Consider the following 24,613-nt stretch of genomic DNA (forward strand, 5'->3'; position numbering starts at 1 on the left):
GGTTAGTCTCTACGTCGACGTCATATGAGGTTGCCAGTTTGAAGGTACTCTGTCGCAGCCATTCACAGGAGGCCGGCACGACTACTGTGCAGATGATTCTGATGGTGAAAATAAAGTGTCTCGACACATCCTTGGTAAGATTTTTGGAAAGTCAAAAATACATACAGAGCTCTTTCATGTGTATCGTCTCTTCTACACATTATTTCTTGAACTTACAGACTGCGGAGGATTCCTACCGGCGCTAAACCGAAAACGGTTATAGCTAGCTAGCTCCGCGCAACGCGAGATTCGAAAGAGCAACACGCGCCATCTTCCAGGCAATCAATTAAAGCTCCTGCGCTCTCTCACTCAATCATCTCGAACCCAAATTTCCACTATAGTAGCTGGCTATCTATTCGGCAACGGGCACAATGAGTGAAGGCGACTGTAATTATCACCCTTTCGCACTCCATTGTCCTCATATTCCATGTTGCGAGTCGGCTGACTGAATTGGCCTCATTTAGGGACCTGCGACGCCAACGACGCCGTCCATCTGACCATCGTCCAACCCGGCGAGACGAAAGTCAAAACGATTTCCAGCTTTCACCCTCAGTTCACATATCCCATCTTTGGCGACGAGGAGCAAATATTCGGCTACAAGGGGTTGATCATCCGCTTGCGGTTTGCAGCCCATGACCTCCGCCCAAATATCAATATCTCTTACGATGAGAAGTTCAAGCCCGTTGGCGATATTGCCGCTGTCGACCTGCTGAAAACATTGAAACCATGGGTTCCTGAAGGTTGGCCGCTGTCTATTTAGATAAGGGTGATCTGTGTGTCACTTTAACTAACTTGGGCGCATAATTGCAGAGGCCTTCGGTTTACTTCCCGACTATGAAAAGGCTGTCCAGGAGGACGAAGATGCAAAGGACTTCGTACCACCTGGCAAGCTTGTTCACAGCTATGTCACTCGAGACAGAAATTACGAAATCTGGGCCGGCTCTCTCGCTGATCCTCAAGTTCGACGACTACTGGACCGCGCGCAAATTTTTGTATCGCTGTTCATCGAAGCCGGTACACCCTTGGTCACGGATGATCCTGAATGGACACTTGAGAGATGGACAGTCTACTTTGTGTATGCTATCATCCCGTCCTATGTTTTCCCCTAGCTAACGAAGTGGAAGCTATGAGAAAGTGAAACCGCCCACGCCAACAGCCTCCCAGTATTCCATTGTCGGATATGCGACCACTTATCGCTGGTGGTTCTACCAGCGAGACACTACACAGGGTCGCACCGTCGTGAACGATCCATTCCCAGCACCCGAGATCAGACCTGCTCAGCTGCCGGCTCGGCTGCGAATCGCTCAATTCTTGGTTCTGCCTCCTCACCAAGGCTCGGGACATGGGACTCATCTCTACACCACCATCCACGCCGCATGCTTCAAGGACCCAACAATCACGGAGTTGACTGTCGAAGACCCAAACGAGGCTTTCGATGCCCTCCGCGACACTGCCGACTACCACATCTTGTTGCCGGAGTTCCTCGGGCACAAGGTAGACATCAATCCCAACCCTTATGGAGAGCTCCCCAAGAAGCAGCGCCCTCGGCGCGTCCCAACGTCGGCACTGATCCCTACGAAGTTGTTGCATGACATCCGTTCAAAATTCAAGATTGCCTCCACTCAATTTGCTCATATCATGGAGATGTATCTTCTGGGGCAAATACCTGCCAAGAATCGTCTAGCCGGGGGAGCCAATATGTCCCGACTACTAATCAAGAAGCACAATGCCGAGGATCCCAACGACCGCCGATACTACTGGTGGCGCATGCTCACTAAGCAACGTCTCTACAAACGCCATCGGGATCTACTCATCCAACTGGACTCGAGCGAGCGCGTCGAGAAGCTGGAGGAGACTGTGACGAACGTCGAGGAGGGCTACGATGCTCTTCTCAAGGCCTTCAACGCCCGCGAGGAAGCACTGAAGGCTAAAGAAGAGGAGTCCGGTGTGCTTGCAACCCCAGAGTCGACCGCTGTCCTAGGCGAGGCAAGCAGCAGAGATCAGCGGGTAAAGCGGAAGCTCACGGTGGAAGATGAAGAAGATGAAGCCGAGAACGAAGAAGCAGCCAAGCGGACAAAGGTGTGAGCGATGCGTCTAATGTTTCTATATGCATGCCGTTCACCCACCATTTCATTGTAATATTAAACATTATGAAATACCAAAACCACCCTTTTGCCATGATCCATAACCATATCCTGAACTCCCACGCTCCACGATTAGTATTATTACACATGAAGCCATAGTCCCTCATGAATGATAGCTGGGCGGCGGCGACCCCATACTATCCAGGGTATCTATTGTCCCCGACAACGACTTACAATCCACGCTCTTCAAGCTACTCGTCCCCGTCGACAAAGTAACCGTCGCCAACCCGACCGTCGACGACGCCTCCGTATCCGACTCCTCTCCACTTCCACCCTTCCCATTCACACCCACATCCACATCATAACCATCCACTTCCTGATCCACTGCCACCTTAGCCCGCGGCGGTGCACTTTCCCTCACCAACTCTCCCACATACTCCAACGCCTGTCTGAAACCATGTATCTCCGCCTGCATAGTAACAGGAAGAGGAGCATCCGCCACAGCAAACACACCCTCACCCTCATCACCAGACAACCTTCCCATCTCCACATCCCTTTCCCGCACACGAACAGACCCCATCACAACCGCCCCATCATCATAGCTAAACCCCCGATCCTGGCACTGATACTGATAGTAAGAGGTCTTACCCTCCCACCATTGCTTCCATCGATGTCTCCTCGCAGCGGCTTTGTACGCCCTCCGAGCTTTCCGTTCCTCGCGCTGAGCGGCCCGGTCTACTCGGCATCGCTGGCAGCGCATTGTGTTGCTGCCGATTCGGTATGCCAGAGCGAAAAGCGCAATGATGCATATGAGGACGCTCAGGTTGATGAAGTAGTCGCGGAGAGTGAGGGCCGAGAGCTTTGCCAGGAGGGAGGCGAGCCACTCAAATTTGAGGAGGGAGTGGATGTGGTCATTGTGATTGGGGTTATCGTTGTTGGTGGTCTTCATGATGTGGGTGTCTATAAGGGTTGTTTAGAATGTGGGATATGTAGATAGTAGTGAGTGGGGGACCAACTGGCTGCTGTTGAGATTGTAGTGGATGATGGTGATGGTAGAGGAATGGGTGCACCGGCTGCCAGGCGGGTGAAGTTGGTGGTGGTGGTGAGACATATTAGTGTTAACTTTGTTAGTAGCCATTGCATGGTGGTGGTTGTGTGGGAGGTGCTACATGGACGTGGGAAGAGAGACATGGGATGGAGGGTATTATAGGTTCATATAGTTGGTGCAGTTGGGGTGGATTGTAGAGAGTAAGACAGTGGTCATGTAGTAATAGACCGGTAAATAGATACAAACGATGTTGTATTCATGAGCAAACTACCTAGGACAGAGAGTGAGAGTCATACGGGCTTTAGGACAGAGTTAAATGAATGGACATCCTTGGCCCTCGGGCCTCCTCTCCCAAGACCGGAGACAGACGGAGTTTACTAAAGAACCCTGTCTCATTAATTAGTGAGTATTATAGCCAGACACTAACCACAGTCACAACTCTAAAGTAGGGCATGTTACTTCGCTCTTACTGGTGCCAATCCAGATAAGCAGCAGCGCCGGGCGGATCTCGGCCCCATGTTTATCCGGCACTCTCCGTCGTTGTGAGCACCGCTGCTGGGAAGCTCGCGGGGAGCTTTCTTGGATTCATATTTACTCTGACGTCGTCAAGAAGGCTTCTATTTCCCTTTGAACTCCCTCTTCCCTTTTGAGAGAATACGGCGACTCTATTAGAGTCTTTTCATACTTTGCTTTTCACCTCTCACGGAGTTGACTCCATCTGTGTTTCGATCCGCCCACAACGTCGATCCGTCCATATTGATCACAAGATCGCAAGATGGTAATCATCTTTGAAGCCTACCGAAATCCATCATATCTGCTGCGGTTACTGACTCTCCGATGAACAGTTACCTCTCGGTCTCCTGACGGCCGCGCAAGGCCACCCCATGCTCGTGGAACTCAAGAACGGCGAAACCCTCAACGGACACCTTGCCAATTGCGACAACTGGATGAACTTGATACTCAAGGAAGTTGTTCAGACGAGCCCCGAAGGTGATCGCTTCTTCCGGCTACCGGAGGTCTACGTCAGAGGAAACAATGTGAGTCGCTTGCCTGCATCCACCTCGGATCGCATTCAATCCAACCCCTCTGTTCCTCCCTCTAATCGCTTATAGATTAAATACCTGCGAATCCCCGAAGAAATCATAGAGATGGTGAAGGAGCAACAGGCGAACCAATCGCAAAATCGCAACCGCGGGCCGCGTGAGGGTGGTCGGGGTGACCGAGGTCGTGGTGGAGGCCGGGGTCGTGGACGTGGCCGCGGCCGTGGTGGCAGAGACGCTTGAAGTGTTATTGGTTTTCTATCTACGAAAGAATGAGAGAGATTATGAGCGATACCCCGGGGGGCAAGGTTTAGTAGGGATTGAGTTCGCTAGGAAATGTCCGTTTTGACGGGTTAGTCGAGCATGGCCTTGGCGTATCTGGTTGTATTTGTCAATGGGAAAACATGCCACCTAGGCGTCCTTCTTTCTTCCAATATAATTGTAGTGTACGGATTACAAAAAAAAGTCAAAATTCGTTGAGCCTTGTCCGTGGGCTTCGTCTCTGTAACTTTGCATGCATAGCGTCACGGTCACGTGCAGATATAGAGCTTCTTTCGGAGACCGACCAAGTTGTAGAGAATCTTCCGTCATTGCAAGGGCTCGAGATGCCGCGAACGACCCTGGTACTCGATGGACTGTGGTATTGCCTTTGTCCGTCGTTTAACGCTGCGACCTTCAATCGAGCTACACCTTCCTTTACAGCAGGGAGACGCATCCCTAAACATAATCGCATAACCGCTCTACGAAGCTCAATCTCGGATTCTCCGCGAAGATGCCTCACAAACCTTACCCCACGACCGACGGACACAACCATTGAAATTGTCGAAGACAATAGCCACAATACTACGAATTCTTCATCACCCTCCGATCAACAACCCTTCGATCCTGACGATGCAGGCGCGCAAGACAATGTACGCCCAGGGGACCTTTTATCGCCAATGGAGCGATTGACCAAGCCGCCACCGGGCGTACCCAAGTATTTCAAACACCTACCTTCGCAACGTCTAGAAAATAGGCTACAGGAGCGAGTAGCTCGATATCCAAGAGTTCTAAGCGCAACGCAAATCCTGCGTGTTCTAATCCGGGACCGCCATGTCCGCCCGGAGATGCGACATTACCGGGGGTTGATTCTTGCCAATTCGGATCCCGAACGTGGGTCGCCACAGGCTGTTCGCGCATTGCTAAAGGAGATGGAGGAGAATGGGATACCGGCTGATTCGGGGACACTTCATGCAGCGCTACAGGTATGATCTTCGAGTCTGGGAACGAGGCACTTGCTGACGTACTCGCTTTTACTCTCAGGTCCTTGCCGTCCATCCGGATTACCTCCTACGTCAGGAGATTGTGCGCACACTTCGAGACCGATGGCTTCCGTTGAGCCCCGCCGGATGGCACTTTGTGGTCGCTGGGTTGATTCGAGAGCACCAGTTCGAGCTGGCGTTGGATCATGTCGAGCAGATGGAGAGGAAGGGTATAGTCGTTGAGAGTTGGCTGCATAGCCTACTTATATATTACCTTTGCGATTTCGGAGAGTTTGATGAGGTGGTCCGGCTGATGCGCTCACGGACAAGCCAGGGTCTAGACATGAGCTCGGAATTGTGGTTGTACGTGCTGGAGGTGGCGAGCGCTGCTCTGCACTACGATACTACTCGGTACATCTGGAGACAGATGGTGGAGCTGAGATATCTTCATCCTGGTTATCCGCTGTGCAGCAATGTCCTTAGTGTGGCGGCGCGCGCTGGAGATACCGAGCTGGCGGCATCGGTGATCCGCTTCCTCGTCGAGGTCAATGTGCAGCCCCAACTGGATGACTACGAGAAAATGGTGGAGGCTCATGCTGTGTCGGGATCCTTGTATTCTGCATTTGAGGTGCTGTGTAAGATGCATATGGCGGACATTGTGGTTGAGCACCGCTCCACGCGTGCCATTCTTACGCATCTGCTGCAGAGTAGGACTACCCCACGTGGCGCATGGACTATGCTCAAGCAATTGAAGGCCACCAAACTGACAGTGCCGCTTGGCTGCGCCAAAGTGGTGTTGGAGATGTGCGAGCACGAAGCCCTCGATAACCCGTCGGTGGTGTACGAGGGAATCGCGTTCTACAAAGAACTATATGCGCTCTGTCCAGACAAGGCCGACGTTTCCGTCTACAACATTCTCCTTGGGATGTGTCGACGGGCGCGCAATACCGAGGCGGGCATGTTCATCGCGAAAGAGATGGCATCGCTCGGCGTGATCCCGGACCAAGGAACATTTGAGCATCTCATCGTCATGTGTCTGGAAGCAGGCAATTTCGAGTCCGGGTACATGTACCTGCAAGATCTGCTGGGACGGGGGATCCGCCCCGGCGAGGAGACACGAGCTGCCATTCGGGAGCTCTGTTCTCCATCAGAAGATCCATTTGCATCACGCCTCAGGCATCATCCGCAGATCCAGGATGGGTCAGTGGGATGCCTTGTGGACGAGATCAGTAATACTCACGAGCCGCCGGATTCGACGGAGCAGCAGGAAGAGGAGGCGGACGGGAAAGAGGAGTCGTTTCATCGCTCGGGACAGACACCGACCCAGGCAGAGGTGGAACGGCAGGCGTTGCATAAACTCCGACGGGCCGCAGCCAAGGAGAGACGCAAGCGAAAGAGACGACTAGCAGCCATCGCACAGGGGCAAGAAGAGGAAGGCTGGTTGGACTATGAGCCAGGGGGGCTTATTCCTGAGGACCAGCTCGATGCGAAGAGTAACAATTGAGCTGGGGGATAGAAATGGGCAGCTGGAAAGGGGGTGGTGTGTATCCTCCCTTCGTGTATACTATTACTGTATCTAGTGTAGAATCTTGGCCCCTATGCCAACAACCTAAGCGATGTATTTAATTTCACAAGACACAAGCTGACAGGCATCAATTGAGCTACCTGTCAGGAGAAAGACTTGTCCGTGATTACTTGTCAGACTGATGGCCGTGCCACTATGTAGTAATTAAATCAACACAAACGTGCACTGTTTCTGCCCGGAACATTCGGAGAAAAAGGAATGGAGTGGGTGGGGGGAGGGACAAGCAGCAGCCGAGGCCAGGAAGGATTCAAGCCACAGGAACCATCATGCAGCCAGCAGAGAGTCGGGGGATAAGAATCAACCCGCAAAACTTAGATACTGCGTACTAACCCCTGCTCTATGTATAGTTAGTTTAGATTTTTAGTTCTTGGTTAGTGTGGACTAGGAACCCCCATCTGCGACACGCGGGCGCAACATAATGGAACCATACCAGGAACCTCAAACCGCCGTTAGAATTCAATGCCCGGATTTTCAGCCCTGACCAGCGGTTTGAACTGGAGAGAAAAACCGGCATGGCTGGTTTTTGTCCCACTTGTCGGAGAAATTTGAGGGTTTAATTTGTTTTGTGTGGGATATCGCCGAGGGAAGGTTCAGGTTACTCCTGAACTAGATTAACTGTTGGTTCCTGGTTTGTTTGCTGTTGTACTGTGGGAGCCTGGGAGGGTTTCTATTCTTATCCGGGCTGCATGAGATTGGGATCGACTTGCATGGACCCTAGGAATTAACAGTACAGTAGTTTAGGATGTAAGGGAATGGGATGTATGCATGAGTTGTCAATTGATTCCATCGTAGAAGTTCTTTTTGATCATCGGCCAGCACAGACAGCTTTTCTTTTCTAATCTTCGATCTTCCTCGTGTAACCATGCAAACCCACGACAAACCTAGTTAAACTCTTCATAACTTTTTTTGGTCAAAGGGATAGTCATATGGAGAACAAGAGACACACCAACACACACCGATCCTTTTTTAGTTCAAGGGATCGTCGCAGTTGGGCCAATGCTGGTTCGTTTCACCCGCAGCTCCACTTCTTCTTCCTCTCTCACTCCTCTTCTCTCTCTCTTACTCTCTGTTGGGGTCGAAATTAGAAGCAGTTCGGAGTTGCGCTTGTTTCTGGTTCCCCTCGCCACCTGCACATCATCCCCGGCTTATTATAACTATTCGCCTCTGTCCTTCCCTCTCTCTCGCTACGATCTACTATCTATCTACTATCTACTTTCCTCCCTTTTTATACAAAAGTATTGTATCCTTCATATCACCTATTGATAATACTTAATTTCCTCCCTCTTATCTACTATCTCAAGTACCAACTATCGTTCCACCCTCCAACGGTAGACATACATACATACACATCCTCCATTCGCCACTCGGATACTCTACATCAAAACATATTATTACCTTCACCAACCAAACAAAGGAAATATACTCTATCAACATGCAGCTCCTCAACTACCTCCCCGTCGCTCTCACCACCCTCGGCCTCACAGCCTCGGCTTCTCCTCTCCGCCGTGCCGACAGCCCAGCCCTAACCTGGCACGTCTCCAACTTCACCACCGGCTGCTCCCCGGCTGCCTGCACCTACAGCTTCAACATCTACGGCGTCGCCACGGCCAACACCCCCGGATTCAACGCCACCTGCACTGGTAACTCCAACAACACTGCCCTGACTGCTTGTGGTGGCAACCCTCAGGTCCAGTCCCGCATCCAGCCCGCTACCTACCCGGAATGGAACATCCGAGTCGAGCATGCCTGGACTCTGCCCGGCGACATGGAATTCTATGCTTATGGCGAGACCAATGTTACCTCGCCGACACCGAAGTTCACCATTCCTGTCACGGAGGAATATGGTGTTGCTTAAATGCGTCTATAGTGGAATTGGTGGAAAAGGGGTTTGGAAAGCTATAATGACTTGAGGTCATGAAATGGGGTATACTACAGTATAGATGAAGGGTGGAATGAGGGCAAAATACTGGAAATATTTGCGTTTAAGTTTATGTATCATATTGATATGGATTTGATGGGCTGGTTCTTGATGACTGTTTACATTTTGGTTTTCTTTGGGTTCATGATGAATAGGGTTGAGGATCTATAATGTCTGGTTACAGGATGGTCTGGTCATGATGACTGATTGATTGATCTGGGAAAATATATCAATTAGTTTAGTCGGAATCTACAAATATACAAATATACCAACACCAACATACATCACAAGTTTATGTTCCTTGTTACAAGATACTAGTTGTAGTCTGGGAGATAGGATTGATGGGGTTGGAATGTGTCCCGGTGACATCATCCCGACCCTTGCAAATCAATGAATGGCCTTCTTACAATGTTTTCCCCCGACAAGCTTGATCATGTAGCAGCTGCACTGCCTCTCTCCCCTGTCAATCACCCTCATGCTTGGCCTATCTCATCCTATGACAATTACATGGAATATATAACCTTGCACAGGTCTTTCCAGTTTAGCTGGACCATCCATCTCCAAGAATCGCCAGGTTGACCCGTGCGTCATTCGCCTGGCCACCCTGTCTCCGCCACGATCCCCTCACGATTCAGGTCTGTCTTTCTCCCCCTTGCATGTTCCTGAATATCCCCTTATCGGCCTGAGTAGAAATTCCACGTCGCTTGATCTTATGGTAAGCACTACGATTCTTCAGCAACTTCCTATTTTCATTAGTAGCTGACCATGAAATGACTGGAGCTACGTAGGCGTCGATCCTCCGGCAAATCGTTGCCGGCCCCCGGTTACAACATCCTGAAGCTGGTCTAGACTTGTGCTATGTGACTGATAACAGTAAGCCACCAACCCTATCATTCTTCCCAACTACTACTGACTCATTACCTGCTGTGCGCCTACAGTCATCGCAACCTCCGGTCCCTCTTCCAACTACCCGCAACGCGCCTACAGAAACCCCCTGGACGAGCTCGTCAAGTTCCTCGACTCGAAACATGACTCCGACTGGTGTATCTGGGAGTTTCGCGCTGAAGGCACCGGATATCCCGACTCAGAGGTCTACAACCGCATCCATCATTACCCATGGCCCGATCACCATCCGCCCCCGTTTGCGCTCATTCCCGCCATGACGGGCAGTATGCGCAACTGGATCCATCGGCTCGATGAGCCTGACACAAAAGATGAGAAAGCTAAGAAGAAAGACAGAGTTGCTGTCGTTCATTGCAAGGCCGGAAAAGGCCGTAGTGGCACTGTAGCCTGCAGCTACCTGATTAGCCAGGAAGGGTGGAAGGCAGACGATGCACTGCAGCGATTTACCGAGCGGCGAATGCGTGTCGGGTTCGGGGCTGGGGTGAGCATCCCAAGTCAGCTGCGGTGGGTGGGATACGTGGATAAATGGACGAACCAGATGGGAAAGAAGTATATCGAGCGGCCGGTGGAGATCCTCGAGGTGCATGTGTGGGGACTGAGAGATGGAGTCAAGGTCGCGGTAGAGGGATTTGAGGACCAGGGGAAGAAGATCAAGAAGTATCATCTCTTCCATCGGAGTGAACGTACGGTAGTCGATGATGGGAAATCGAAGACGATGCCCTTAGACCCAGTCCCAAACGGACATGCCGATAACAACAACAAGAAACAACCCCAATCCGCTGCGACATTTCCACCCAGAACAGAAGACAGCCCTCACCCATCCACCGATTCACCCGCCAGAACAGACACTCCCCCAAAACACGTCTCCGCCATCGTCTTCCGTCCCAAGTCCCCCATCAGCGTCCCCACCTCCGACGTGAACATCGACTTCGAACGACGCAGCAAGGCCGCCTACACCGGCTGGGCCATGGTAACGTCCATCGCGCACGTCTGGTTCAACGCCTACTTCGAAGGCGGCGACCAGCACGACTCAGGCGTCTTCGAAGCCGAATGGGAGGCCCTCGACGGCATCAAAGGCACAACACGCAAGGGCGTCAAAGCCTTAGACCGACTGAAAGTCGTCTGGCGATACGCCAACCAACCAGGCACCTCCCACCCCGACACAGGAAGACCCATTTCCGAGCCCAAGCCCGGTGAACCAATTCCCGAAACTCAGCCACCGGACTGGCACATTCATGGCACTGGCTCCAACTCTGGTACTGACACCCCACGAGACCAGGAAGACGAGAACACACCTCCCCCACCTCCTTCTAAAGAGCTAGAAGCCGACAAGGACCTCGAATCAGAACAAGACAGCAGCTCAACCAAACATAAACATAAAGACAAACATACTACTAACGAGCACGAGCACGACCACCCCCTCCTCTCAGAACTCAGCACCGCTGCCGCCTCCGCCGTGTCTTCAATACCAGGAATAGGCAAGCAGCTAGGTCTGCGCAAGCAAACCGACGAAAGCAAAGACGTTAGTCTTGCGGGCAGTAGCGAGGACGAGTCGGGGAGAAGTTCAGCTGCGCCTTCGCAGGCGAAGAAAGATACAAAGAAAGAGTGGTCGTCTGTTGACGAGGGTAAATAGCACAGTTACTCTTCTTGGGGGAGATTGGCACAATGTACATGAAGCAACCCGCTGATCTGTATTCACTGTTATATGTATAGGAGGGAGAGTTGACTGGATAGGATCGGTCTGAGTTAAGACACTTTGTATATACTACATAGTACACGCACGATACAGGTATACGAATACGAATGTACTGACAGCGAATGACCAGGTAATTTCCCCAATGGGTGCGTGTATCTGCGTGCTTGATAATGTGTAGGTTTTGGTGCTAAGAACCCCTACGAGTATATAGTTTTATGGAGAAATTGGACATGATAAACAATAATTACCGATAACGAAACGATGCAAATTTAGATAGACTAAGGAAAAGAAAGGGCTCAAGCATATGACCATACATATCGAGGTTATCATATCATATCACACCATACTAGCATATCTAACAGTAGATTATCTACACACACAATGCTTTGCTTTGAACTTGCTAGTAAAAGAAACGGGAAAAAAAAAAAAATGAATAAAATAAAATAAAAGGAAGTGAAGTCCCGCAAACCTCATTTCAACTCCTAATCTCCTCAATACAAACACACATACAACTCCACAGAATATGCCAAACATGCAAATGTGTCAACAGAGTTAATTCAATCCTACAGCGGCACGAACCCCTCCATCCGCTGCCTCGATTCCCGTTCTTCACGCTGTAACCGATCATTCTTCTTCCGCTCGTATACGGCCCGCACCACACGCTTCACTTGATCCTCACCCTGGGCGAAGTTCGCCTTCGCAAGACCGACCACTGAGTCGATTTGTTCCGGCGTGTAGACGAAGTTCCATGTGGAGAGGAAGTCGTCGACGTCTGGGTTGATGGTGCCCGGGTATGGAGTCAGAGGCTTAGCCGGGTCGGAGACGCGGGCTTTGGAAGTATTTTCGGATTTGCGGGCGGGAGTGCGGGACTTGTGAAGGGAGGAGCTGGTGGGCAGCTCTGGGGCGGATGGGTTGGGAAGTAAGGGGAAGTAGACGACGGCGATGCCTGCGTCTGGGCGCATGAGGTGGAAGTCGGATTCGGAGTGATCGGTGTCTTGTGGGTGGAAGAGGCGCTTGGATGGTGGGGGTTCTTGGCCCGACACCATTTCTTGGGTGGTGCCTACCCAGATGTTGCAGTAGTCGAGGTCGGTGGAGGTGGAGGGATGGTTTTTCTTTTTGTTTTGTGCACTTGTGGGTGGGGTGGTGGTTGTGTTGTTTGAGGTAGTATTTTGGTTGGTGGTAGGGCTGTTGGGTTTGCTCTTGTCCTGGGCTTCGGCCATCTTGTTGGCTAGCTCTTTCTGGGAGATGTTCTGGGCCTGACGGAGCGTTTCTTCGGTTTGTTTGAGTTGCTCGTCTTCCCTGGGCCAGCCGGCGCCTATTGGCCAGCCCTTAACACCTCGTTGTCGAGCATATCCGTCTACAACGGAGAGCCAGTTCTCTTGTTTGATATCGGCTGATGCGTCGAAGGCGATGATGACGTCGACGTCTCTGCCAGGTCTGAGGAGCGGGTAGATGGGGAGGTTGTTGCTCATGCCTGCGTCCATGAGCCGGAGATGACGGCTTCGGAAGATGGACTCTGGACAGGACGGTGGCAGCTGATCTTTCATGCCGAGTACGTAGTTTGGTATGGTGGCTGGGTCAATCGGGTGAACTCGTACTAGATCCTTCGTCTTGCCTTGGATGAGGGAGTCTATGCCGCTGAGGCCTGTGATGCCTTTGATGACGGGCCGTATCTCCTTGTAGTAATGAGACAGTGTAGCACAGAAAGCACTTCCCCAGACACCCATCAATGCGGGAACGCGCAGCTCAGGGATGGGGGAGATCTCTTCAGGTTTAACATTGACTCCACCGTGGAAGTGTCTTCCTAGCGCCCATGTCGGTATTCCTGCACTGAGCTCCTCGCAGAAGAATTCGTAGGGTGTAAACTCGAACCACTGAAACCATGCCTCGCTTTTCGACTCTTTAATCAAATCTTCTGGCTTCTCTCGTTTTTCGGGGTTCTCTTGGTTCTCGAGCACAGGAATCTCATGGCGAACAGCCGTATAGATGGGAAGTGGATGAGCTCCGGAAGCGAGGTTGTATCTCTGATTCGATAGCTTCAGATCCCTATCACAGACGCCTAATTCTCCCTTGGGCACCAGCAATCGCGCAGCCAAGAGCATGCCGTATATATCCACCAAGCCAAAATCGGCACCGGGATCACCTTTCAGCTTCTCGACCAAGCCGCTGAGAAGATACTTGTTTGTGGGAGCATTGGTGAGTAGCTTGAGGGCTGCCGGTGGAAAGGCCAAATGGACTCCCAGTCTGTTTTTCAGATGGTCGACCATTTTGTTGAAATTGCGCCCCGTGATGGACGAGTGGTAGAGCGTCTGCAGCCAGCAACTGCCACTTACGCCAGCAGTATAGGTAACACAATCCCATAGGCCAGCTTCTTGAGTCGCGAGGTACGAGCCGGTGCCAGCAACAAGCGCACGCAGACCGCCACCCGAGCCGCACATGGCAATGATGGGAACATCGTCCGGATGTATTTCATCTTCAGGGATGTCCAGATAAGAGGCCAGCGCCGCGGTTGCGTATTTTTGCCGCTTCTGTCTGTACGCCAATTCTTCGTTGCAGAGTGTATCCCCAACTCGAACTTTGGCCTTGCGGAGGATCTCTGGGTTGATGTCTGGGTCGTGAGCTTCGTGCCAGATATCGTCTGCAAGGGAGCCAGGCGCCATGGAGAGCTCGCGCTGGAGCTTCTGCACCGACAGTGGAAGCAATCGGGTCCAGTCCGGAATGATGTAGTTTTTGATGTTGTCGAGCTCAATCCAGTCGGGAGTGCCCACAGCCTGCTTCACCCCCTCGAACTTTTGCAGCACATTCGTCCATATCGAGCCTGCATCATGGTGCGGGTCTTCCTTGGAGCCATGACCCAACGGGTTCCAGTCGGAGCTTCCGGATGATTTATCCGACCGTTTATCAGAGCCCGGGTTTGAGCTTGTTGAGAAGAAGCCTTTTGGGCCGGTCTGCAGCAGCAATTGCTTATTTGACTGAGTTCGGCCACTCGTAGTATAGAGGAGACCGCCGCCTAAGGCAATCAAGAGGGTAGGAGGAACAGTCCAGCGTAAACGCAGTGCCTGGGCAGCCCCCATGTTGCAATGGGTACCGCGTAGGATTGGGGAAGTGGCGGGAAGCAACATGCAAGTGATGAAGCCATGGCGGCCAGGCCACGACGATCGTGGCCGGACTCCATTCTTAAAGCGAAGCTGGAGCTGGAAGACGCGCCGGGAATCTGCCGGAAACATGACGACATGTCACGTGGGGCGCATCCAGGAAATCCTCGGCGCCGCAGACGGGCCGAACTTGCTGGATGGGGATTAGCGCCCCTCTTCTGTCCGGGGGAGATTGAAGGGCCACAAGCTTGCTTCTTGAGCTCCTCTCTCTCGCCTACTAGTATGCTTGCTTCATGAGGCCAGGTGCCTCATCGGCCAGCTGTTCTTTTTGCTGTCCTTCCCCTCTTTCTTCTCTTCTCTTGCCTGACCGCCAGGGTCAAAGACATGACATCATCTCCTTCCGTCGCGAGTGTCTGATTCCGGTTACGAATCCCTGATTGCCTGACACACTAGTGGGACCTGCGCCGATCGAGGTCGAATCCTCACAGCCATGGTTGCTCCCAGGAACGCCGCCTACGCGGAGGAGAGCGCGGAGGTCGAGGTGCTATACGCCAACCTCGAGAAGCTCAAACTCCTGACGAAGAAGATTCAAGGCTCTTTGAATCGCTTGGAAACCGGGGGCAATGTGGTGAAGCATGCGATCGGGCCCATCTACAGCAATACCCAATCGCTACAGATCACCAACAGCAACATAGATAAGGTCAATGAAGCCATTGAACGCCTCCGCCAGCCTCTGGATGCCAAGGGCAAGGAAGAAGGAATTATACGATCAAGGTATGCAGCATCTTCGCGGGTTCGGGCTAATTCAGGGAATGTTTGGCTGACATCCGTTCAGCCCCCAGACCGTCGGTTTGTCGCAATACCTCTCTGCTGTGAAGCGCGTGGAAAAGGCCTTGGTCGACCTCAACTCAACCAATTTACGATCGAACCAAAAAGCTATTTCCGAATTTACTTCTTTGCTGGTGCTTGGAAACTCCCAGCTCCAGGACATGCTCCGCGGCACACTGAGCGACTACGTTAATCCGATCGAACCATTACACTACTTAACTAAAGGTCGGTGTCTAGTACACAATTCTTACTAAAACATAGATACTAATGATTTGCGCCTCGCTATAGAACTCTCATTCCCCTCGCTACCTGATGAGACTGTCGCGGAGTTGGGCCCGGTATGTTCGGCTATCGGCTCTGCAGCGAGCTATGGGCCGCAACGGGGTGATGGCGGAAACCCCGCTCTCAAAATTTACGCCGATATTCGCGGACCATATATCACATCGAGCTTGCAGAACCTGGCCATAGCATCTCTCAATACTGTCAAGCGACGGGCTGCCGACGGTCCCTACAGGCAAGGCACCAACGGTATCGGGATCTATTCCAACGCTTTAGAAAGCTTTATATATGCAGAACATGATATTCTCGTGCGGGTCTTTACAGGTGATCAACGGGGACTGGCCTTGCAGGCAACTTGCCGCTCCGCTTTGGGCGAATATGCGCAGACCTTGCGAGAGCTCAACCAGTATATCAGGGCAAACCTCATGACGGATTGCTTTTTGGCGTTCGAAATCATCGAGATTGTGACTGCCATGTCGTACCGTGTGGAGTCGAAAACAGGGGAGCTGAAAAGCCTTTTCATCGAGGCTCTTAGGCCGGTTCGGGAGACGGCAAAATCGTCGCTTTCGGAGTTATTGGAGGAGACAAAACGCAAGGCCGCAGGGATTACCATGCTCCCGCCAGATGGCGGGTCTGTTCCCCTTGTCAATGAAGTCATGAGCTCCCTTACTACCCTGACGGGCTATTCGGGGCCGCTCGCATCGATCTTGACATCTCTGGGAGATGGAAACTGGCGGTCCACGACCAATGCAGCGCCCACGGCGCCCTTGGATGTCAGCCCGGACAGCATGACCCTTTTATCGCACTTCATACTCGATATGATCGAAGCTCTTATGATCGCCCTGGAAGCTCGAGGCCGAGCACTTCACCGCTCGAAGGCAGTCCAGGGCGTTTTCTTGTCCAACGTATTCTGTACAGTGGATCGCTCCATCCGTCAGAGTTCTGAGTTGGCCCGATACCTTGGCTCTGCCGACAGCATTGCACGAATCGACACATTCCGCAAACGGGCCACTTCGACGTATCTCGATGCATGGAAAGAAACTTCCCACTATCTTCTGGATGTGCAGTATACCTCTCGGGGCTCTGGCGGGTCAGCACGACCGGCATCTGGAGGTGTCGTCGACTCCGCCGCCATTGTTAAATCACTTTCATCTAAGGACAAGGACGCTATCAAAGACAAGTTCAAAGCTTTCAATGCTAGTTTCGATGAACTGGTGGGCCGCCACAAGGCATTGTATATGGAGCGGGAGGTGCGCGGGGTGCTGGCTCGGGAGGTCCAGGCTGTTCTCGAGCCACTCTATGCCCGATTCTGGGACCGCTATCATGAGATCGACAAGGGACGAGGCAAATATGTCAAATACGACAAAGGCAGTTTGTCGGCTCAATTGGCGGCGCTTGGATGAGGAAGGAAATCTTAGATATATACCTACCTTACCTTCTTATATTTTCTAATGTGATAATATGTGTTAAAAAAAAGGCCTCCCCCACGATTTGGGTGTCATGTGGTGATAAGCAACTCCGGCGATAACGTGACCGATAAGCGGAGACCCCGCCGCGTTCATCCACTCCACTAGAAATTTGCTGGTCATCCCGCACAACTTTCGCCTCGCCCCTCCTCCGCCTTTTCCCCTTTTCTTCTTCCCTCAATTCCTTCTATAATCCTCTCAATTCCCTACGGCCAAGATGTCTGCCAGTAACGATGTCTACCAGACCCCTCTCAACTCGCGCTACTCCAGTAAGTCTCCCGATAACACCTCGGGCGACCTTCTGCCCTCATAGTGCGATATCGGACTAACGGGACACCATTCTTCAGGCGACGAGATGAAGTATCTCTTCTCTCCCAGGAACCGTTTCTCTACCTGGAGACAGCTGTGGCTCTGGCTCGCCGAGGCCGAGAAAGGTAAACCATACTGCCCACTGTCGTGCTTTTGTCACCCCGTTTCCGTTGCCCGACTAACCCGCACAGAGCTCGGTTTGCCGATCTCCGACGAAGCCATTGAGCAGATGAAGGCCCACCTCACTATTCAGGATGACGAATTCAAGGTTGCCGCCGAGGAGGAGAAGCGCCGTAGACACGATGTCATGGCTCACGTCCACGCCTATGGTCAGGTCGCTCCTGCCGCTGCCGGAATCATCCACTGGGGCGCCACCTCCTGCTACTGCACCGACAACGCAGACTTGATCTTCCTCCGTGACGGACTCGATATCCTCATCCCCAAGCTTGCTGTCGTCATTGACAAGCTGTCTGCCTTCGCTAAGCAGTACAAGGACCTGCCCTGCCTGGGTTTCACCCACGGACAGCCCGCTCAGCTTGTTACCGTCGGAAAGCGTGCCTCCCTGTGGATCCAGGACTTGCTCATGGACCTGAAGAACCTCGAGCGGGCTCGCGATGACCTGCGCTTCCGTGGTGTCAAGGGCACCACCGGTACTCAGGCCTCTTTCCTCCAGATCTTCGAGGGCAACCATGATAAGGTTGAGCAGTTGGATGAGCTGGTCACCGAGAAGGCCGGTTTCAAGTCTGCGTACATCATTTCCGCCCAGACCTACTCCCGTAAGATTGATGTCGATGTTGGCAATGCCCTCGGCTCTTTCGGCTCTACCTGCGAGCGCATTGGCATTGACATCCGTCACTTGGCCATGCTGAAGGAGGTCGAGGAGCCTTTCGAGAAGGACCAGATTGGTAGCAGTGCTATGGTGAGGAAAAAAAATTCAAAAGGACCAATGAGAGCTACAGGAAATACTAACGTGGTTGGTCTGTGCAGGCTTACAAGCGTAACCCCATGCGGTCCGAGCGTCTGTGCTCTCTCGGAAGACACCTTCAGAACCTCCCCAAGGATGCTCTGGACACCTACTCCGCTCAGTGGTTCGAGCGCTCTCTCGTAAGTTTGCGAGATGGTTCTCGTTATCCGACTTCATTTATTAACGGCATGAACAGGATGACAGTGCTATCCGCCGTATCAGCATCCCCGAACTCTTCCTTTCGGCCGATGCCTGTCTCATCCTTCTGAGTGAGTTTTCAGCGCCTTTTCCACTCATCTCTCCCGATGCTGACAACCGTTAGACAACGTCACCTCCGGCTTTGTTGTTTACCCCGAAGTCATCAGACGCCATGTCAACGATGAGCTGCCCTTCATGGCCACGTAAGTTCCAGACGCCTCTACCCCCATTTTGAAGCTCCAGCTAACCAAGAGACCAACTATAGTGAGAACGTAAGCCTTCCGCGTCCAGAACCGTGTCTTCCAATAATACTAACCATAGCATAACAGATCATCATGGCCTGTGTGAAGAAGGGTCTGTCCCGTCAGGACGCCCACGAGGAAATCCGTACGTCGCGCGGCCCCCCAATCCAGTCCCACACTAGCTAGCCCTAACCTAACAATTTCTTGTGCTACAACAGGTGTCCTCTCCCACCAAGCCGCCGACAACGTCAAGAAGCTCGGCTTGAACAACGACCTGCTCGACCGCGTCCGTCGCACTGCTTTCTTCGCCCCCATCCTGGATGAGCTTGATGCTCTCCTTGACCCCAGCACCTTCGTCGGCCGTGCTCCCCAGCAGGTTGAGAAGTTCCTCTCCACCGAAGTGAAGGAGGCCCTCAAGCCCTACGAGGCCCAGGTCGCCAAGGCCGAGACCTCTGCCCTCTACGTATAGTTTCTTCCCGCACGCGCGCACATATAGACACGTCATGGAGTTATACCGAGCGGGTAGGCCGGACAGGAGCGAATTGGCGTTTTCTTCCTCCACAATCTCCCTACACAAAAGCGAAATCTAGTCATGCGACATGCCAGCGAAATCTGTTCCAAGTACCTTGATTTGACCAAAAACGGATGAAAACTAAAAGGCCGTTTTAGCAGATTCCAGCAGTCTAAAAGACCATGTGTATAGATAATATAATTGATGAAATGATACGAGATGTTAATAATGCATGTTGAATAAATGTTCTCCTTGTTGGTCTCTATGTTTACAGTTTAAGTGACGTTACACGATGTACCTGTCTAGCGGAGAGGTACATACTACATACCCATTGTACTTTCCGTCCCCTTATCGGAAGCCTAGAACGCAGTGGCAGGGAAGTTGGTGCTGCAGCCCCGACGGCCCAACCAGTCGGCTGTGGTAAAACAGAGTTTTGGCAGAACTCAAAACTGTGGGGAGAACGTTTTACTGCAACATTGTATCTACAGGTCCCCAGGCTTTATTCAAAGACACGGTATGCGAAATAAACTACTACTAAGTTCATGTGTGAATCTTTCCGGTTGCGGGTATCTGTGTTCTATAAATTCAGTGTAATGTATTGTGACTGGTTCAATCGAGAAAACATAGACACAGTAGTAGATGATGATGATGATGATGATAAATGTCAATAACGCCTTGGCCATTTAAATACCAGACAAACAAGTGTGATGTGTGGATGAAGCTGCGAGGTTACATGATGAAACAAGATAGAAAGAAGAAAAATGCAGTGAAATAGATATGAGGGTGCGCGATGTAATCAGGTAGAGCGAAAGAAAAAAGAAAAAGAAAAAAAGAAAAAAAAAAAAAAAAGCGAAGAGAAAGAAGGAGGAGAAGAAAGTGAAGAAAAAGTAGTAAAAGAAAACACCTGTCCCATCCATCAAAAGCAATCTGGCTCGGAAATAATACTTCTCATGAGACGTCAAGGTTTGACAGATAAGACAATACAGGACAAGAAAAGCAGCGAAATATAGACACGCTGTCGGTCACTGTTGAGATGAGGCAACATGTATTTCAGAATACCTGAGGGTGATTTGGGTTAAATAGAGCGCACGTTTTAGGGACATCCAATACCGTAGTTAGTTTCGAGGGAACCTTGAAACGGATGGCACAGCACCACTCCGTCATCAATTCAGAGCATAGCCAGCCAGTTGATAACCTAAGGGGCTGTTACTGAAAGTACTTGGTGGCAAAATATGCAGAGCGTCACTCACCATCATCGCTTGTATCAAAGCTACCTTCTCTCCGTAGTGCTTACCATCCCAACTATCAGCTTGAAGGGTCGCATTGTACATTCCCAGAGCATCCAAGCCTCTGTTGCGGGCTTCTTGGGCGGTGTCTTGTGAATACTGCCAGCTGGATGCGTGGATGTTGTCCCTCGAGTCCTTTTGAAGCCCAGGAGCTGTCGGACCTACCCAGAGAAAAGGGGTGTTCCGTCCACTGGCCTGAGCCAGTGTAAGCCATTCATCCATGCTGCTTTTAGCTGTAGACAGGGAATAGGATGTGGAAAGGGAAAGACTCAGGATCACGGGAACGGGTCTGTTCCGGCCAACTCCTCGGGCGACCATTCGACGAAATTTGTCATACACACCCCTTGGGGCAGGAGAACTGGCTGTAGCGAGGAAGGCATGAGGAATACCTGAGAGCAAAAAGCATTGTCAGCAATCCAGCCCAGATGTGAGCATTGATGGTGACTAGGATGCTGGGGGTGCTTACGGGATGAACAAGCGTAAGGCCTGCGAGGGGCACTGCTTCCTTCTTGGGCGTATACCTCATCACTGGAAGTAATCCGCAGAGGTAGGCACGATCTACTGGTGAACTGGGATTCACATCGGCAATCATGGCCATGTCCTTTGTTTATCTCCCACTCTCTCAGGGATCCAGTGGCCAGGTCCTCCCGCAAAAGAATGTTGAAGCCTGCATAGGCATCGGCCAAGGTATCATCACCCACGAAGACGATTCCATCGAATTTCCGAAGAATGTCGCATACTTCGGCGCTAGTGAACCAACGATAAGAGCATCCTGGAGGGGAAGGTCAGTTTGAGTGTCAAGAAGGCAATTGTTGCCCCTCTGGAGCCCCTCCGAGAAGCCGAAGTGTCCGATACGAGAAAAGAAAGACCATCGATTTGGCACTTGCCTTGAGAGGTATACGCAGCGTCAAAGCCGTGACGCCCGCCATTGCTCATGGCGTTGAGCAGGGCATCACGAGATTGGCAGTATGGATTGCTTGAAGCACGTTCGCCATCACCGGGTTGAGGGGGGCTGAAGAGGGACAGGGAAGAAATGTCGCACTCTTGACGACCCACATAGGGAGCCAGTAAACTATGTACAAGACGGGGCCAGATGAGTAATTGGGTCATGGATCAGAGGAAACGATGAGGTCAACCTGAAGGGGGCAAAAACAAGGAAACTGACAGGGAGAGGCATCCAGGGACTTACTCATTCGTGTCTTTGGGGGTGAAAGGCTGTTTGGAAGAGGCGTAGAAGGGGTAGTAGAAGACATCCCGGATCAGCCAGACGATATAAAAGACACCCAACACCCACAAACAAGCCATCAACTTGTACGTGGAGGATCGCCAGGTGACCCTACGAATCAAGCGTCGACCGTTGGGCCCTTCGATCGGGCCGCGTCGCTGTGGAGCATTGCTTTGCTGCATCCCGGAGAAAGGATAGGCAAGAGCTTCGTTCATAGTAGATGAGATTCCCAATGATTCGCTGTGAGAGGCACGACGGCGAGACATATTGGGTTTGTTTACATGAACATGCAGCTGGAGGGGTAGTACAAGGGGGAAGGAAGAGAGTCAGGAAAGATGCATCTGCTGAAGTACCAGAAGCCCTTGTTTGCTTAGGTGACTGACTGCCCAGGGCTAATCCAGTCACAATGCAAGCTGAAGTCTCGGAATCAGGCAGGATTCCCAGCCAACGTAATGGGGCCAGCCAGGGGAAGCACCCCGAGAGGGGGCAAATAGGATAGTAGATAGTATCGGAGTAGGAAGGGAGTGAGGGGGGTTGTGATTTGTGTGGTTTGAGGCCGGAGACAGGCCGTCTTGTCTGGCACGACTCGCCCGAACGGGTAATCAGAGAGGCACGTAGAGGTTGATGGTGATGGGTGATGATGATGGGGTTAGAAGTGATAGTAAGAGTTGTGGCGTTGGAGACACTGACTGCTAATTTCCTAAAGCAGGAAATAAACAATCACCACACGAGAGAAGGAGAGGGGTGGGTAAGATGGGAGGGGGAGTAGCTGAAGAGTGGAGGGAGGCCTTTAGATGTCTCCTTCCGATTGGGATGATATTATTCCCAAGAATTGGTGCCTCTCTCTGTCTCTGTCTCTCTCTCTCTCCACGTCTCTCTCTCACTCTCTTCTTCTTCGTCCTTGCTTTCTTTCTCTCTTTGCTTCGATTCTCTTCTTCTGTTCTCCTAGTCCTAACTGGACGTGACTTTGCTTTCCCTGCCACCTGAGATTTCCTTCAGTCAAAGTCGACGGTTGCCCCAAATCCGTTCCACCAAGTGGCCTCTCGTTCTTTCCTTTTTGAGCAGGTTTCTACTTCCCACCCAGTCCTTTTGCTCTGTTGGTTTGACTGGTTTGCTTTCAGGCTTTATTATTTTCTTTTTTCCCCTTCCTTTCTTTTTTTTTTTCTTTCTCTTCCAATTTTTCCCCTCTTTTTTTTCACTTCTGTCTGTCTGTCTGTCTTGTTTGGTCTCCTCTGGCTTGGCTCACAAGTGGTCCTCTTTTTTTCCCCTGAATATTAACCAATACGAAGGCTCCAATGACAGGACCACACACGCGCACACACAATGGGATCAACAGAGTGACAGAAATATAACCTAGAAGGCAATGGAGGGGCAAGTAGTAATTATGAAGGAGGGGCTAATTGACTGGTTCCGGGCCAGTGAAGGGCAGAGATTCGGCTTCAACAGCATGAGCGCAAAAAAGGCAATGCTGGGAAGGTTTGCGGATCCTCTCTATCGGGTTCCTGCCAATGAGTGAGTGCACAGCAACAACCCAGCCAGATAGTCTGGTAAACGCCTTCTCCAGTGCAATCGGGAAGATTAACAATAAGAATTGCCAAAGGGAAAAAGAAATATGAGATCCAAAACAAGAAAAAGCCAACTAATCATCAAAATCTATGAAAAGGAAAAAAAGAAAATAAAAAAAAAGACGATTAGAAGAATGAATCCCAACGGAAGAGGGATTGAGAAAGAAACCCAGAATACACACACACAAAAATTTCAGAGACCATAAATCAATACTAGTAATGAAATATAATAAATGAGAAAAAAAGGTATGACGAGGGTTTTTGATGTTCGTGCAATGCCGGTTTGCATCATTTTTCTTTTCGCACCCCAAATTTTTTTTTTGTTCCTTTTGGGTTAGAACAATAAACCCACAGGGTAACGGAAATAAAAAACGAACAACTAAAAACCGACACATGCCCTCAATCAAAGCCGCTGGAACAAAATCCTGGGACAAGCCATCCTTCCACTGCATGTAAACAAACTGGTCGATGGATCCATTTTACCCCCTCCCTTCTTGTCCCGATCCATCAGTCCACAGCCCGGGATGAGCTATAGCCATCATCATAACACATAAGAATGGCAACGAAACCCACTCCCGCACACAAATAATAACAAGCCTCGGGGGAAGAAATTGGTCCGTGACATCAAATCGGACACTTTTCACTCACCTATTATGGAAAAGTTTGCCCCTCTAAATCGTAATCACTGCGTTTCCCGACCACTTCGGGATCTGTCACAGATCACACAATCGATAATACAAGAGAAATGGATAAATAATAATAAAAAAAAAATGGAAGAAAAATATATAGTATGATAGTGTGATATATATATAAAAAGAAAATAAAAAGTTGAGGCCCAAGATAAGGTGGTGAGATCAACACCAAATCTGAAACTGAATAAAAAAAAATAACACAAATAAAAGTATCGGTATCCCCCAGAGAAGTCCCGTGGAAAAGAGAAACTGAACTCAGGGTCGACCCAAGAGTTGCCGGTGCTTCCTCGGCGATTTTAAAACGGTCAACTCACACCGTACGGTGAGATGAGGGCCAGTCAGATAACCTGACGGGCAGATACTCGAGGTGACGACTAGTAGTTCTCCGGTTGGTGGGCC

At 51.1% G+C, this 24,613-nt stretch overlaps 10 protein-coding genes across 10 annotated transcripts; 7 read left to right on the plus strand and 3 right to left on the minus strand.

Annotated features, from left to right (window-relative positions):
* Positions 1–410: 410 nt before the first annotated feature.
* Positions 411–2,124, plus strand: hat1 (histone acetyltransferase catalytic subunit HAT1; the record flags this gene model as incomplete). The annotated part of the gene is made up of 4 exons (XM_035501118.1): positions 411–426; positions 504–779; positions 850–1,114; positions 1,164–2,124. The coding sequence occupies 4 exons, from the start codon at positions 411–413 to the stop codon at positions 2,122–2,124; spliced, it is 1,518 nt and encodes a 505-aa protein (XP_035357011.1).
* A 162-nt stretch (positions 2,125–2,286) lies between these two features.
* AtWU_06009 (similar to An02g04090) lies at positions 2,287–3,072 on the minus strand (the record flags this gene model as incomplete). Its single annotated transcript, XM_035501119.1, has 1 exon — positions 2,287–3,072. The coding sequence occupies one exon, from the start codon at positions 3,070–3,072 to the stop codon at positions 2,287–2,289; it is 786 nt and encodes a 261-aa protein (XP_035357012.1).
* An 874-nt stretch (positions 3,073–3,946) lies between these two features.
* On the plus strand, positions 3,947–4,454 carry AtWU_06010 (U6 snRNA-associated Sm-like protein LSm4; the record flags this gene model as incomplete). The annotated part of the gene is made up of 3 exons (XM_035501120.1): positions 3,947–3,949; positions 4,017–4,208; positions 4,284–4,454. The coding sequence occupies 3 exons, from the start codon at positions 3,947–3,949 to the stop codon at positions 4,452–4,454; spliced, it is 366 nt and encodes a 121-aa protein (XP_035357013.1).
* Positions 4,455–4,816: 362 nt separating this feature from the next.
* AtWU_06011 (pentatricopeptide repeat protein) lies at positions 4,817–6,956 on the plus strand (the record flags this gene model as incomplete). Its single annotated transcript, XM_035501121.1, has 2 exons — positions 4,817–5,455; positions 5,514–6,956. 2 exons carry the CDS (start codon positions 4,817–4,819, stop codon positions 6,954–6,956), a joined length of 2,082 nt encoding a protein of 693 aa, XP_035357014.1.
* A 1,513-nt stretch (positions 6,957–8,469) lies between these two features.
* Positions 8,470–8,892, plus strand: AtWU_06012 (uncharacterized protein; the record flags this gene model as incomplete). Its single annotated transcript, XM_035501122.1, has 1 exon — positions 8,470–8,892. The coding sequence occupies one exon, from the start codon at positions 8,470–8,472 to the stop codon at positions 8,890–8,892; it is 423 nt and encodes a 140-aa protein (XP_035357015.1).
* A 775-nt stretch (positions 8,893–9,667) lies between these two features.
* AtWU_06013 (putative phosphatidylinositol-3,4,5-trisphosphate 3-phosphatase) lies at positions 9,668–11,491 on the plus strand (the record flags this gene model as incomplete). The annotated part of the gene is made up of 3 exons (XM_035501123.1): positions 9,668–9,670; positions 9,744–9,828; positions 9,894–11,491. 3 exons carry the CDS (start codon positions 9,668–9,670, stop codon positions 11,489–11,491), a joined length of 1,686 nt encoding a protein of 561 aa, XP_035357016.1.
* A 626-nt stretch (positions 11,492–12,117) lies between these two features.
* On the minus strand, positions 12,118–14,781 carry AtWU_06014 (putative phospholipase A2 (PlaA); the record flags this gene model as incomplete). Its single annotated transcript, XM_035501124.1, has 1 exon — positions 12,118–14,781. The coding sequence occupies one exon, from the start codon at positions 14,779–14,781 to the stop codon at positions 12,118–12,120; it is 2,664 nt and encodes an 887-aa protein (XP_035357017.1).
* Positions 14,782–15,139: 358 nt separating this feature from the next.
* AtWU_06015 (EXO70 family protein) lies at positions 15,140–17,159 on the plus strand (the record flags this gene model as incomplete). The annotated part of the gene is made up of 3 exons (XM_035501125.1): positions 15,140–15,423; positions 15,485–15,702; positions 15,766–17,159. The coding sequence occupies 3 exons, from the start codon at positions 15,140–15,142 to the stop codon at positions 17,157–17,159; spliced, it is 1,896 nt and encodes a 631-aa protein (XP_035357018.1).
* Positions 17,160–17,439: 280 nt separating this feature from the next.
* ade13 (adenylosuccinase ADE13) lies at positions 17,440–19,404 on the plus strand (the record flags this gene model as incomplete). The annotated part of the gene is made up of 9 exons (XM_035501126.1): positions 17,440–17,491; positions 17,570–17,656; positions 17,723–18,450; positions 18,519–18,635; positions 18,692–18,764; positions 18,818–18,896; positions 18,959–18,965; positions 19,023–19,080; positions 19,154–19,404. The coding sequence occupies 9 exons, from the start codon at positions 17,440–17,442 to the stop codon at positions 19,402–19,404; spliced, it is 1,452 nt and encodes a 483-aa protein (XP_035357019.1).
* A 1,210-nt stretch (positions 19,405–20,614) lies between these two features.
* AtWU_06017 (uncharacterized protein) lies at positions 20,615–22,223 on the minus strand (the record flags this gene model as incomplete). The annotated part of the gene is made up of 5 exons (XM_035501127.1): positions 20,615–20,641; positions 20,697–21,121; positions 21,199–21,504; positions 21,602–21,804; positions 21,922–22,223. The coding sequence occupies 5 exons, from the start codon at positions 22,221–22,223 to the stop codon at positions 20,615–20,617; spliced, it is 1,263 nt and encodes a 420-aa protein (XP_035357020.1).
* Between the last annotated feature and the right edge of the window lie 2,390 nt (positions 22,224–24,613).

This window comes from Aspergillus tubingensis (assembly GCF_013340325.1).
Source record: "Aspergillus tubingensis WU-2223L DNA, scaffold_7, whole genome shotgun sequence".
NCBI lineage: Eukaryota > Fungi > Ascomycota > Eurotiomycetes > Eurotiales > Aspergillaceae > Aspergillus > Aspergillus tubingensis.